This window comes from Pteropus vampyrus, unplaced genomic scaffold (assembly GCF_000151845.1).
Source record: "Pteropus vampyrus isolate Shadow unplaced genomic scaffold, Pvam_2.0 Scaffold187, whole genome shotgun sequence".
Classification (NCBI taxonomy): Eukaryota; Metazoa; Chordata; class Mammalia; order Chiroptera; family Pteropodidae; genus Pteropus; species Pteropus vampyrus.
The window spans coordinates 658,508-672,088 of NW_011888968.1; the positions used below are offsets into that span (position 1 = coordinate 658,508).

General features: G+C 67.5%; 1 protein-coding gene across 1 annotated transcript in view; it reads right to left on the minus strand.

Annotated features, from left to right (window-relative positions):
• The window catches only part of KCNQ1 (potassium voltage-gated channel subfamily Q member 1), a 318,108-nt gene that overhangs the window by 210,501 nt on the left and 94,026 nt on the right, over positions 1-13,581 (minus strand). Inside the window, exons 6-13 of the mRNA XM_023537362.1 lie at positions 12,004-12,235; positions 9,945-10,045; positions 9,329-9,387; positions 6,487-6,685; positions 5,573-5,683; positions 4,682-4,777; positions 2,956-3,078; positions 1,976-2,120 (exon numbers count right to left, since the gene is read on the minus strand). Coding sequence (XP_023393130.1) covers positions 1,976-2,120; positions 2,956-3,078; positions 4,682-4,777; positions 5,573-5,683; positions 6,487-6,685; positions 9,329-9,387; positions 9,945-10,045; positions 12,004-12,235 — 1,066 coding nt within the window. The remainder of the gene's footprint in view (positions 1-1,975; positions 2,121-2,955; positions 3,079-4,681; positions 4,778-5,572; positions 5,684-6,486; positions 6,686-9,328; positions 9,388-9,944; positions 10,046-12,003; positions 12,236-13,581) is intronic.

Here is a 13,581-nt window from a genome sequence, read left to right on the forward strand (position 1 = left end):
CCGCAGGGCCACTGCCCTGGACTGTGCTCCCCCGGCCCCCGGGGCGCACGGGGCGTCCGCGCCGCGTTCCCTGAACTTTGTTATTCCTCTGACGCGCTTCGTGATGAACGGGAAGGGCCCGTGGCCATGTCTACCTCCCCCTCGCTCTCTGTGGTCGCACCCGGAATCTCGAGCCTGCAGAATCCCGTTCCCGCTGGTCTCCAGCTCCTTCGCCCCTCAGCCCGCTGTGGCAGAGTCACTTCAGGCCCCGGCATTGTAAACAGGAGTTGGTGCATGCAGGCCGGCGCTGCATGCAGCAGGTGACACGCGCAGGTGGGGGCTGTATGCAGCAGGTGACACGCGCGGGCAGGGGCTGTATGCAGCAGGTGACACGCACAGGCCGGCGCTGTATGCAGCAGGTGACATGCGCGGGCGGGGGCTGCATGCAGGAGTGGCGGTCTGGCGAGTATGCAGCATGTGATACAGTGGGCGCTATATGCAGCAGGTGACACACACGGGCCAGCGCTATATGCAGCAGGTGACACGCACGGGCCAGCACTGTATGCAGCAGGTGACACGCGTGGGCGAGGGCTGTATGCAGGAGGTGACATGTGTGGTGGGGGTGCTGTATGCAGGCGCCACGTGCTCAGATGGAGGTGACTTCCGCCTAACGCTCCCTGGTCGTGCACCTGAAAGTTCACCTGGCGAGGCTCAGATGGAGGCCCAGCTCGGCGGAGGGACCGGGTGTGGCTGAGGGGCCCCGGGCCTTTCCACCTGAGGGCATCGGTCAGACACTGGAGGGTGGCCTCTGGGCCAGGCGCACACAGGGGCGTCGGTAACCGCGGGGCAGGGCCGCTCTGGGTCCCAGCGGCCAAAGGCTCGGGCTCCAGATGCCGTGGCTCGGGGGCGGGGTGACTCCTGGGGTTGGCGGGAAGGCCACCTCCCCGTGCCTGAGCGGAGCGTTCCGCGCTGGCATTGGCCTTCCGAGGTGTCACTGCGGCCCCAGGAACACGGGGAGAGCTGAATGGACACATCGCGGGGCGTCCAGCGGAGGGGACGTGCCTCCCCCGTGCCCCGCCCACCCGTCAGCATTTGCAGAAAGCGCCCATTTGCGTTGAGACAATGGTCCTGCCCCTGAATCTGGTGCTGTGGGGACACAGGGCATCTGCCCACACGACTGTCTCCTGTGCCCACTCCAGGGGGCGGGCGGGGAACTCTGGGAGTCACTACGATGTGGCCGGGCCAGAGTCACCTCCCCGCGGTATGTGACGAGGCTGCAGCTGGCCCGGCGCCCCCGCCCCAACTCCCAAAGAGGAGGTGCAGGGCCCCTTTCTAGAAAGAACACTTTCCTGCCAGGGACAGGGCCCAGACGCAGAGGGCTCCTATGGGTCAGTCGGCCGCCCACGGACCAAGCGCCGGGCGGGCGTGAGGTCACAGGTTCAGAAACAATATTAGCTTGTCACCCTCTGGCGTGCCTGAGACAGTGACAACGTCCTCACGACTGCCAATCAGCCAGAACATTCTGGCGGGTTCCAGGAGGGAGGGGCGGACACCGAAATGCCAGAACAGCAGAGCACCAAGCAAGGGGACATCGAGCGGTCTCTGGACCCGGTTCCCAGGCCACCCGGGGTGGGGGCCCGGCATGTGTGGGCCAGCCCCTCTCTGCGACGGGGTGCCGGCCACACAACGTGACCTGGGCAGGCCTGGCGCCCAGCAGCCCAGAGTTGGGAACAAAACAGGAGGAGGGTCCCTCCGGGGTGGGGCCAGGCCTTCCAGAGGGACGCGGCTTTGTGCCGTGGACGGAAGGAGGGATGGGCCTCCGACGGGCACACGCTAGGACAGTGGGGACCACCGCACGGCCTCGGAACGCCGGACGTGCATCGGAAGAGGGCAAGCGGTCTGGGGGAGGAGTGAGCACCCCTGAGACCGCAGAGGCCCCCGCCAGCCCCGGAGTCCGAGCGGCGGGTCCAGGCCCCGCCCGCGGGAAGTTTCTCACCAGAACTGTCATAGCAGTCCACGGAGAAGGGGTCCGTCCTCTGCTCGTCCGGGACGTGGTCGCACGTGATGTGGGGGACTGTCAGCGTCTTCTCCCCCGGGCTCACCCCGTTGTCCTTGTCCAGTTTGAACTTTTTTTTCTTCATCTAGAAAACCAGACAATGAGTTGGCGGTTCCTGGGCCTCCTCCGCCGGGCGGTCCGCCGGCCCCTGAATGCCCGTGGCTGCCCCGCTAGGCCTCTGCCAGGGAGCCGGGGCCCAGGGGTCCAGCTCCAGCCCAGCACCCACCCACACAGAGGGCCAGCTGCGGTGCTGCGGGGGTCCCGTGGGGGGTGCTCAGCCCAGTCGCTGCCCCGGCAGCTCACAGCCAAGGGGAGCAAGTAGACGGGAAGCAGACAAACATACGAGAACACGCCGGAATGGGTGTTCGAGCCTGTGAGGGGGCATCGAATGCAGCTAACGAAAGCCCCTTTGAGGAGCGACCCAGAGGGACTGAGGGAACAGGCCACGCAGGAATCTGGGAGGAGGCTCCGGCCGAGGGCTCGGGGGTGGGGGCCAGGATGACCCGGCCTTCATCCACCACTCCAGCCAAATGGCAAGACGCGTGCCCAAAGCCTGCCCAAATGCTCCTAGTTGTGACCTCCAGACCCTCCGCCTTGAGCCAGACATCACCTCCACCCCCCGCCGCCCACCACGCCCAGCCCCCCGACACCAAGGCCCTCTCGAGAGCCATCTCCAGCAGCAGCTGGAACCCAGCCGTCCCTGTCCTCCTCCGGACCTGCCCAGCCCTGGCCTTGGAGCAGCCGGCCCTACGCGCCCATGAGTCTGGGGACAGTGGGAGGGTAGGGGCCGGGCCGGGCTGGGTGCCCCCAGGACCGGAATGGCACTGACGCCGGGGTGCAGTCCTGGCCAGAAGTTGACCTCATGTCCATCCTGCCTGCTAACGAGTGGCCCTCATCCTGGGGGGTGGGGGACTGGTTACCATGGTGGACTTCTTGGGCTTGGGGCTGGGGGACAGCAGTGAGTGGCCCCGGGAAGGCTTCCGCACGTAGATTTTCCAGGTGGCCGAGTCGGGGTTCTCTGTGGCATAGCACCTCCATGCTGTCTGGAATCAGAAGGGAGACATTGTCACTCGCCGAGCTACCTGGGTGGGGTTCATGCAGAAGTTGCAGCCCACTGACCCTGCCCAGGGCATCCTGCGGGCCGGCCCGACTCCCTCAGACGCAAGCCTGCCCCTCGCCTCCCGCCTGGACCTGGACAGCGTGGCTCGGCCCCCTCCCGTGCCAGGCAGCACATGGCCTCATGCACAGCGGCCCGCAACTCATACACCACAGAGGCCTTTGCCTGGGAGTCTCAGGCCACCTGCTGCCACCTCTGCACCCACTGGTCCTTCCTGCGGGTTGGCCCTATGCCAGGCCCCAGAGATGCCGAGATGCCCAGGAGGCCGCCTCTCCCTGGGGCACACACAGACGCAGAACTGGACAGCCGGGGCCTGTCCTGTGAGGACCTGGGGCTCGTGGGGGCCCTTGGGGCTGGCGGGAGGTGAGGCTGATGGCCGGGAAGCAGAGCCCCTCTCAGAGGCCCGAGTCGGAGCCTTCAGATGGCACGTGGGAACTAAAGCCACAGGGGGACCCCAAACCATCCCTGGGGGACATCCAGCTCTGGGTGCCTGAGGTGTCCACATTGCACTGCAGCCACCCCGCCGGGGAGGGTGTCCCACACCATGGCTGGACACATGCCCCCAGCCCCCTGCCCAGTCACTCCACGGGCAGGCCCTGGGCCCACTCGCCCCTGCTCCTCAGCCCCCAGCAGTGACAGTGGCCCTCCGAGACCCTCAGGGACACGATCTTACAATGGTTCCTGCGTCTGCGTCTGTTTGCATTACAAGGGCACCCCATTCTCTGCCGCGTCCCGGGCTGGGGCTGCAGACCAGAGCCGAGTCCAGGGGCTTGGGGGCAGCTGCCTCCTCTCCCGCCTCTGGGACCTTGCTTTCCCCGCTGTCCCCCGGCGCTGCCTCCTACGACCCCAGCTCAGGGATGGTCTCGTCACAGGGGGGCAAGGAGCTGAGCGCCAGGCTCCCCACTGGGCAGCGAGGGCCTCGGCACAGGTGCGCCCTGGTGCCGAGGATCCGGGCCACGCTCGTCCTCGCCTGCCGTCCCGGGGGTGCCGGGCGCAGCGTGGACGTCCTGATGCTACACAGCAGGGTCCTGCCTCCCGTGGGTCTGCGGCCTGGGACCCTGATGCCCGCGCCCAGGCTCGCCCCCCGTGGAGCGAGGCATGCAGGAGAGAAGGCTGGTGACAGGACTGAGACCCCCAAGCCGGTGGCCACAGCCTGAGGCGAGCGACTGGCCACACGCTGACCACGCCGAGTCCCGCCTGGCTGGGCCACCTCCTGGTCCCCAGTCCACACGGCGCAACCCCCCGTGGGGCCTTGGGGGAGGAAGGGGACTCCTCTGCTCCCCGGAGCCCGCCCCGTTGGTGGTTCCCATGTACAGAGGCCGCACCAGGCAGCTTGTCCACACGTGGAACGTGGCGCCTCCACATCCTGGGGGCCCCAGGAGCTTCCAGGCCATGTCGCCTCGGGGCCGAGAGCAGTTCCTGGTTCCCAGAATGGACACTAGCTCGTATTTACCCAGGTGGACACAGGGCTGGACCTAACAACAATAAGGGGACAGTCGTGGCAAGGCCGCCACGGCGGGCGCCACCACCTGGATGAGCGAGGCTGCCGCCGGGATCTGCCGGTTGAAGTGCTTCTGCCTCTGCTTCTGCTGGACCTTCAGGGCGAAGCCGGAGCCAAGAATACCCTGGGAGGGGACAGAAGCCAGGGCTCAGGGCCACACGTGGCCACGGCTGGGCCCGGCCCATAGGACGGGGTCCCAGGTCACCGGTTCGGGGAGGCTGGGCCTGCTCGGCATGCAGACCCCACAAGCAAGGCGGGCGCCTCTGGCCAGCCTGCCTGGGCAGAAGGCAGCCCCCGCTGGACGAGGGTGACCGCCGCACTCAGGCTTGTGATGGCATCGGAAGGGCCAGCTCGCCGGGTGGGGACCGGGCTGCGCACACGCGGTGCACACGCACACACATGTGTATACAGAGCCCCGCGCTACAGCTATGTGACACGCACATGCGTGCAATCCGCAGACACGCACACACACTACGGACACACCGCACACGCACGCGGTGCACACGCACGTGCCACACACGCAGTGGACTGGAAGATCTGAACCTCGGGGCTACGCTTTCTGGAAAGGATGTGGATCAAAGCCCCTCCCAGGCCGCAGCACTGGACCAGTCGCTCCCTCACCAGGCACAAGAATGCCCCCTCTGGCGGTCACGTGGCCCCCTTTGGCAGTCACGTGGCCTCCTCTGGCGGTCACGTGGCCTCCCGCTCCCCGCTGAGAAAGGCCCTGGCCAGGCCACCTCCACGCTTGTCACAGCGGACCCCACTGGGGTCCCGTGGCAGGTGAGCTGGTCTCCGGGTGTCCTGCCTCTAAGTGTGTTGCTCACGGCAGGGGCCCCCGGCGCTCCCCGAGCCCGGGGCTGGGGAGCTGTGCGCAGCAGACGCCCCCCGCCCCCCTCCCCACGGTAGCCCCGCCACTTACCGCCGGGAGCGCGAAGAACGAGATGGCGAAGACGGAGAAGCAGGACGCGACCGTCTTCCCGACCCAGGTCTGCGGCACTTTGTCCCCGTAGCCGATGGTGGTGACCGTGACCTGCGCGGGGCAAGGACAGTGGTCGGCGGTCATGGCCCCGGGGCCTCTGGACGGGCGTCTGTCCAGCCTCACCCCACAACCTGCCTCCCGGGGAGGGTCCCATCGGCAAGACGGCGCGGCCGCCCAGACTCCAGGGCCAGCGTGGCCGAGCGCGCTGGGCCGTCCACACGGCACGGCAGAGGGACACAGGCTCAGTGGGGTCGGCACAGGAGCTTGGGCCGGGGGAGGGCACGGGCCCACCGGCGGCCATGCAGGCCGGGAGGCCACCCCCCGGAAGGCCAAGCCTGGCCGCCCTGCCCCATCCCAGCGAAGGCTGCCACCAGGGCCACCGACATCGCTGAGCACCGGGCCCCCGGGGGGGGGGGCGTCCCCGACAAAGAGCCGGACGGGGATGACGTGCCGCTTCCCGATGCCACCCTGGCACCATATGTCCCATGTGTCCTTTCTTCCCAGAGAACGAGGCGCAGCTCGGCCCTTCTTCTTGGTGGGGGAGCTGTCTGTCCGGGGTTTGTGGCAAGACGAGGGGGAGGCTGCCCCTGCCCTGCCCCCACCCGGGGCCGCCTCCTGCTGGCATCCAAGCTTTGCTCCCCAGGGCCTCCAGCATGAGCCTGAAGGTGACATCCTGCAGGGACACGAGAGCCCACCCTGGCTGGGCACAGCCCCTCATGCCCCCCGTCTACCCCCTGAGTCTGGGCTGTGGGCTGCCTGCTGCGTTTTCCAGGAGCTGGCTCTGAGCCTGGCAAGGGGTCCCAGGATGTCCCAGAGTCACAGCTTGTCCTGCTGGCTCCTGCTCTCGCCCCTACGTCGTGGCCCAGCGTGCCCGTGAAGCTTCCAGAGGCCTGAGGGAGATCGCCCTGGGTGGACCTGCCCACCCCGTGGACTGACTGGGGCAGCCCGGCTCCCCGCTCTGGGAATTCTAGTCCAGGCCACGAGAGAACGGCCTCCCGCAGGCCCAAGAAGGTCTGCGTGGAGCCTCCACCAGGCCCGCAGCCCGTGAGCCCACTGTGGGAGTGGGCACCATGGAGGCAGGACCTGGGAGGCCCCCGCCTGACGGTGAGGCCAAGACAGGCCCACACGCGGGACGGCGGGATGAGGCAGGAGGTCTGTGGGAACAGGAACCCCGAGGGAGGCCGGCAGCAGGGAGGACCCCATGGCACACGGGGCACGTGGACATGGGGGCTGTCCGGGCACGGGGGGCAGTTCCCGTGACCGGGGGTGTTGCTGTCCAGCCACTGCTGAGCCCACCTGTCCTGTCCAGTGCCCAGCACCCCCGCAGAGGCCCAACTGGGTGTCTACTCAGGGTTCCGGCCCTCCTGGGGGGCCGCTCACACGCCATCACCCCTAACTGCCCACAGTGTGTCTGTGCCACGCCATCATCCTGTCCTGCAGAAGAGCCGAGCTGCCCGCTGCCAGCCGGGGAGCCTGTGCGCGCGGGCGCACACTTGCAGACCTGACTCACACGCGCACGCACACACCGAGCCATGCCAGGGCCCAGGGAGCTGACGCAGCAGCATGGCACGCACATGCACGCATGACACACACAGGGCACAAGGGCGCACACAGGGCCGGGGCCTGTGTCCAGCTTGACACTCGGGCACACTCAGGCCCAGCACCTCACACCCACAGCGCACACACACACGCTGTGCGAGCCTGGAGCATGGCCCAGGTGCCTGCGGGTGCAGCCAGGACACCCTGGGGCCATGGCAAGGTGACGCCGGCTGGCAGACAAGGGGGTCCTGGGGGCGCCCGGAGCCCCCTCTGCAGGGCCTGAGCCCCATGTGTGAGGCCTGGGCGGCTGCTGCGCCTCAGAGGGCCGGGGGCACGGTGCTCAGGCAGATCTGGGGCTGCAAGTGGGCGGGGCACTGGGGAGCTCCCCACAGCCCGCATCGGGAAAGTCAGTTTTCATAAAGTTGTCTCGTTTATGCGAACGTGCACTATTAACGTGTATTAGATTAACCGTCTATTATCATTTTAATGCGTTCACATGGAAACCTTTAAATGATTTCTGTTTTCCGATGCCTCGAGTGCCTGGAGAGGCAGCCGTACGCACAAAGGCTGCTGGGGTTCTCGATGCCTGTTAAGAGCGGACAGAGGCCTCAGCTGAGACGGGAACGCGTGGCAAGGTGGCCTCCGAGGCAGGTGACCACTCAGAACCACGGGGGCCAAGGCCAGGGAGGTGCTCCTGCCCGGGGCGCCAAGCTTAGGGGGTGGCAGAACACTCAGGCATCGGGAAAAACGACACGTCCTGCGACCATTTTAAATGATCGAAATGAACGTGGAAAACGCACAGTGGCCGGGAGGGGAGGGCGGGGAGGGGAGGGCTGGCTGGGAGGCCCTGGGGGACGGGGCGAGCCTGCCGCAGGCCACCTCCCGCAGCAGACGAGAGCCCGGCTAGGCCCCTCGTCCCGGTCCCGCCTGGCCCCGGGGCCCGTCCTGTGCCTGCCCAGGAGCTGCTGGGAACCGTGCTGTCTGGTCGGCAGGAGTCGGGGCGCCCCAGGCCGGTGTCTCCCCCCCCCCCGAGGGGAGAGCCCACGCCCATCGCTCAGGATGGCCTGGGCCCCTCAGACCTTGTCACAGACCCTCTTTGTCAACTTAACGACGTCCTTTCTGCCCTCGGAGGAAGCGGCCCATCCCCGCAGAACTGTTTGTTTTCCCTGAATTCACAGACACAAGCAGCTCGGGAACGGCCCGCTTTATAGCCGCTGTGCTCGGAACTGGCCCCCAGCGCGGGCGACCGAGTGCAGATCTGCACGTCTCCAGGGCCGACCGGCCTGGGGACCGCTGCAGCCCTCGCCCGGCGCCGGGCAGCTCACGTGTGACCCCACGGGCACATCGGGCCTGTCCCAGCGGAGGCGGCCAAGCCCCCAGGGGCTGATGCTGGGGTGCTTCGAAGCTTCTGCGTCTTCACTCGCATTTCGAAGGACGAGAGGCAAAGAGAACTCTCTGGCCGCCCCCCGCCCCCGCCCCGCATGCTGCCCTGAGAAGCTGGCACTGGCGCCATCACATTCTCTCTTTTTAAAGCCGCGTCCTGTGGGCTGACCTCTGAAGGAAACGGGCCGGCCCAGAAACCTTGACCCCGCTGGGCAGGCGGTCAGCCTGCAGCCACCCCCACCGGCCGGACGCATCTGGAGATGTCGTGGCCATCTGTCCAGAGGGAAGGGGTGGCCAGGAGCGGGAGAGAGGACTCCGCCAACGCAGACACTTAGGGGCTCACCACGGGGCACACGTCCATTTGTCGAACTTACACGATGCTGTGAGCTAAAGACCACGTTACGCGGGGAGAAACCGAGGCCGGGAGGAGCCGTTGCCGTGCCCGAGGTCTCACGGCTGCTCGGTGACTGAGCCGGCAGGGCCAAGGCCACCGCACCCTCCGCACCACGATGCCAGGAAGGCAAGACAACAAAGCCGAGGAAGAGGCTGCCCCGTTGCCTCAGTCCAGGCCTGGCCCAGAGTCCAGCCAGCACCCTGCTCGGGGGCTGCTGTGCGGACAGGGCGAGTGGGGGGCCACCGCGGGCAGGCGGAGGCCGGGTGGGGCGGGGCTGCTTTGCGGCCTGGGTCTCGTTTATCTTCCCACTCCCAAGAGGCTTGGAGCCGCAGCTGGGCACCGAGCAGGTCCCACGGCCCTGCCCGGCATGGCTAACGGACCAGCCGGCCGGCAGCTGGCCGGGGATCCGACACTCATGCTGCCGGGAAGGGGCCTGTACCTGAGGGCCACAGCACAGCACCACAGGGGGTGGTCAGGACCTGCCTTTCCCTCCTCCGTGTGGCACCGCGAGTCCCACACAGAGGCCGATGCGATGCCCTGGACGCCCGGGCCACGCCCACCGCGGCACAGCCAGGCGCGACGCCCCGCGTGCGGCAGGCCCCAGATGACTCTGCTTTTGGTCTCAGCTCAGATGTCCCCTCAGGGACACCCACGACCACGCCTCCGAGAGCGAGACCAGGATGCCCGGCACAGAGCCGGCCTCACCAGGACCCGTCGTCCACGGAGTCTCCACGGCAACAGAGACAGGCCGCCGTGCTGGGACCGCGGCCCGCTGGGCGAGCCCCGTGTCGGCCCTAGAGCCACGTCCTCTGTCCCCCGTGCAACAGATGGGGAATCAAGGCACGGAGCAGTCACGTGCCCTGCCCTGGACCCGGGGCCAGTCCAAAGGTGTGGCTGGCTTTGCGCGCCAGGAAGCTGTCTTCACTGTCCGCCCTCCCCCGCTCGGCCGTGCTGCCCTTGCCCATCACTCATCCGTGAGCCCCGCCCCGGGCTGGCCCGGCCCAGGTCCTGGGGTGGGGTCAGGAACACCAGGTCCCTGGGGTCCATGAGGGGCCCAAACCACAGGCACCGAGAGGGGCTGCTCTTCGAGGAAAGTGCTGGAGGCAGGAAGCTGGTCAGGGGCAGAACAGGATCCTCAAGATCAGAAGGGCGAAAGGGTATGAGTGGATCATGGCAGCCGTAAACACTTTAGTGTGAATTAGCTTGTTATGGACCCACCACGAGCGCGTCTGGCTTTGGGGACACCAAGAGAATTGGGGCTGGTAACAGCTCCCTAAAATTCACAACCAGCCTTCACTGCGTCTTTGCTGGGCGCCTGGTGCGCCCGGCTTTCTGTGTTCTGACTTGACTCTCCAACAATCTCTGGACACGGACGCTCACTGACATTTCGCAGATCGGCCCAGAGAGGCTGGGTAACCTGCCTGGGGCCACACAGCTGGCCGGCGGTGGAACTGGGGCGCTGCCCCGCGTCCGCCCCAGCCCCACGCCCTTGACCACCACGTCATCACACCGCTTCTGGCTTCAGTGTCCTGAGGCTGACCGCGCTTCTCTTCCTCAGGCGGCAGTGGGAAAGCGCATCCCTCTCTGACGTGAGCTGAGCGCACCCCAAAGGACCCCAATCCCGTACTCCGCCCTCACTGAGCCGGCTTCTCCAAACGAGAAGTCCCCCAGGTGCTGGCCGGCGGGCAGGGGATCAACCCGCCCCGTGGACCCCTACTCAGCCTGCAGCCCCCAGGGGTCAAGGGCCGTCCCTAAGGAGGGTGGGTGGGAATGGCTGGTCTGCGGCACAGGCCGCGCAGGGGCTGGCAGCGGCCCGGGGTCCCGTGGACCCTTGGCTCAGCCGCATGGCCCTCCCAGGCTTCGCACGGAGCTCGGGGCAGAGGCAAAGTCCTGGAAGGGGCGGGGCCCGAGCACTGGGGTGGGGGCCTGGCCTGCCACCTGCCCCCCCAGCTGTGGGTGCAGATGAGGTCCCCACACTGGTTGTGCCTAACTGGGCTCGTGTGGGAGCGTCTGGGAGGCCCCGGGCTCACCCAGGCTCCCACAGGCCCCCCGCCTCACCCCTCCAGGACACGATACAGCCTGAGAGGCCGGAACCTTCCGGAGCCGCCAATGACGGGGCGAGTCAGCGGGAGTCGAGATATTTTACATGGTGGCTGAGGGGGAGGGACGAGCTCCCGGCTTCTTCACTCTACATTCTAAATTTAGCTGCGGGGGGTAAACAGAGCCGGCGGCCTCTGGTTTAGAGACCCCTGGGCCTAGACAGAGGAGCCCGTGTTCGCGGGAGCTGCTCCCCTGCACTCCGGCTCAGCACAAACAAACGCATCTTGTTCCAAGGGCAAATAAAAACGTCCAAACCCGCCCCCAACGCCAGCAGCCAGGCGCGGGGCGCCACATGTGGGGTAGCGGGGAGCTCCAAGCGGATCTGGGCGTCTGTGCCCGGGGTCGGGGGACAGGAGGGAACACTCGGCCATCGAGCTGGCACGCTTGCCACACGGCGTGGAGACAGGCTCGGTGAGGGGAGGGACCCCCTTGTGAAGGCCCCCGGTTCACCTGCTACCCGGGGCTGGGTGCTGTCCCCCGTCCCCCCGAAACTCGCGTCCACCTGGACCCCCGGAACACGAGCTTACTTGTAACGGGACCCTTGTCGAGGTCATTAAGTTAAGGATCTCAAGTCGAGATTGTCCTGGGTTACCCACGTGGGCCCTGAGACCCAATGACAAGTGTCCTCATGACAGACAAGAGATGTGGCCGCCAGCCCAGGAGCAGGGACCCTCCCCTGGAGCCTCCGGAGGGGCCAGCCCTGCCACACCTTGACCTTGGTCTCCAGAACTGGAGAGAACGTGTGTCTTTCATCTGAGACCTCGGTCTGAGACTGTGTCGGGGTGGCCCCGGGAGACTAAGACAGCCACTGTCCCAGGGGCCAGGCACCGAATTGCCCTCGAGGCACATCAGCTCATTCACTCATTCACTCATTCATTCATTCCTTCGTGCGGCAAACACCGGCTGAGCCTAGAGGCTGAGGAAACTCATAGCTCCTGCGGCCGGACGGGCCCACGAGCATCTGCGAACGCGGCTCCCCGCTGGACGCCCCGGCTCTCGGCAGCAAGTGCAGCGGGTGGCGCTTCCTGGACGCAGTCTGGGTCCTCGGTGGCCCCGGCATGCACATCGGCAGAGGCCTGGTCTGTGGCCCTCGCCTGTCCGGGGCCCAGGGGCAGCACCACCTGTGTCTGTCCAGCCAGGCGGGGAGCCTGGGGCCGGGCCGGGCAGGGGTGGCGCCCACACCCGTGCTGGGGAACACCCAGGACAAAGGAGACTGACAGGAAGCAACTGGGGCGCAGATGCAGGCTGGCCGGCAGCCCCCCGGCGGGCGCCCGGCTTGCATTTCTGCAGCTCTGCTTGTCCGAGACGCGCCAGGAACACAGCCCATAACTCAAGCCTCGGGGGGCCGCCTGGACAGCTGCAAGGGCAGCCGCTGCTATGAATGGGAGCCGTCTGCCCCAGCGCCCGGGCCGCGGGGGGCCCAGGGTGGCCCAGGGCCTGGCGGGAACAATGGTCAGCCCAGGGCCCGCAGTGGCCGAGGCTGGGGCTGCAGCTGACGGCGAGGGCCGGGGCGCCAGTGCCAAGCTGGGCACAAAGGGGCCGTTTTCCCGGGCGGCGGGCGGATGTTTGCACAGGTGTGGGAGTGGGTGTGTCGCCACGCTGTGGGCGGGGGCGGGGGGTGGCCTCGCTGCCCACAGCTCCCGGAGTGGCCGGGAAGGGGGGTGTAGCTAGCACCAAGGCTGGGCACTGCTTATCGGCTGAGCCGCGGGCCTTCACCCACGTGCTCCTGGCCTCCCGGGAATCCTCCTGGCTCTAGGCAGCCTGTCACCTCTGTCCATCACGGGCCAGCTCCCTGCTGGGGGCTGAGCTCTCCCTCCCACCCGTTCTCGGGCCTACCACACCAGGGCCTGCAGGGCACAGGCATGCAGGGGGAGGGAGCGAGGGGTCGGAGCCGGGGCCTTCCCCAGCCCGAGAGCTCGGCCGGTGTGGCCTTGCCCTCACCAGCACTTTAGAAACACAGAGACACCACCAGCGTCAAAAGCCCGCCGTGCCGGCCTGGCCTCACCGGGTGGGGACACAGAAACAGGGCCACGTGCCTGCCCGGAGCCACAGGCAGCTTCCCACCCCACCTGGCCCGCTGGGATGGCCTCCCTTCTGGAGGAGGGTCGGGGCTCTGGAGGGAGGCAGGCCTTTTCTTTCCAGAAGACAACGAACAAGATAGACAGGGCCAGGGCCTGGCACAGCCGCTGCCCCCTGCCCAGTGCCGCTCGGATCCTGTGCTGCCCCCAAGGCCTGGGCCCCACCTCACACAGGCTCTGACCCTCTCCTCTCCCTGGCCCGAGCAGGCCTGGATATCAGCAATGCCCACCTCAGCTCAAAGGGGCTCCCACCCGGCCACACTCGGCCTCCTGCGGCTCGTTAACGGGGCCAGCACCCACCTGCTGTCGCCCACCCCCCTGCTCCAGGCTCAGTCCTAGACCCTCCCGGGCCACTAAGTCCTTGCAGCCCAGAGCACTCAGGAGGAGGCGGGTGGGGTGCGAGGGCCTGGCCCGCGCCCCGTCCTCCCCACGCACGTGTCCAACTGAGCAGCTCT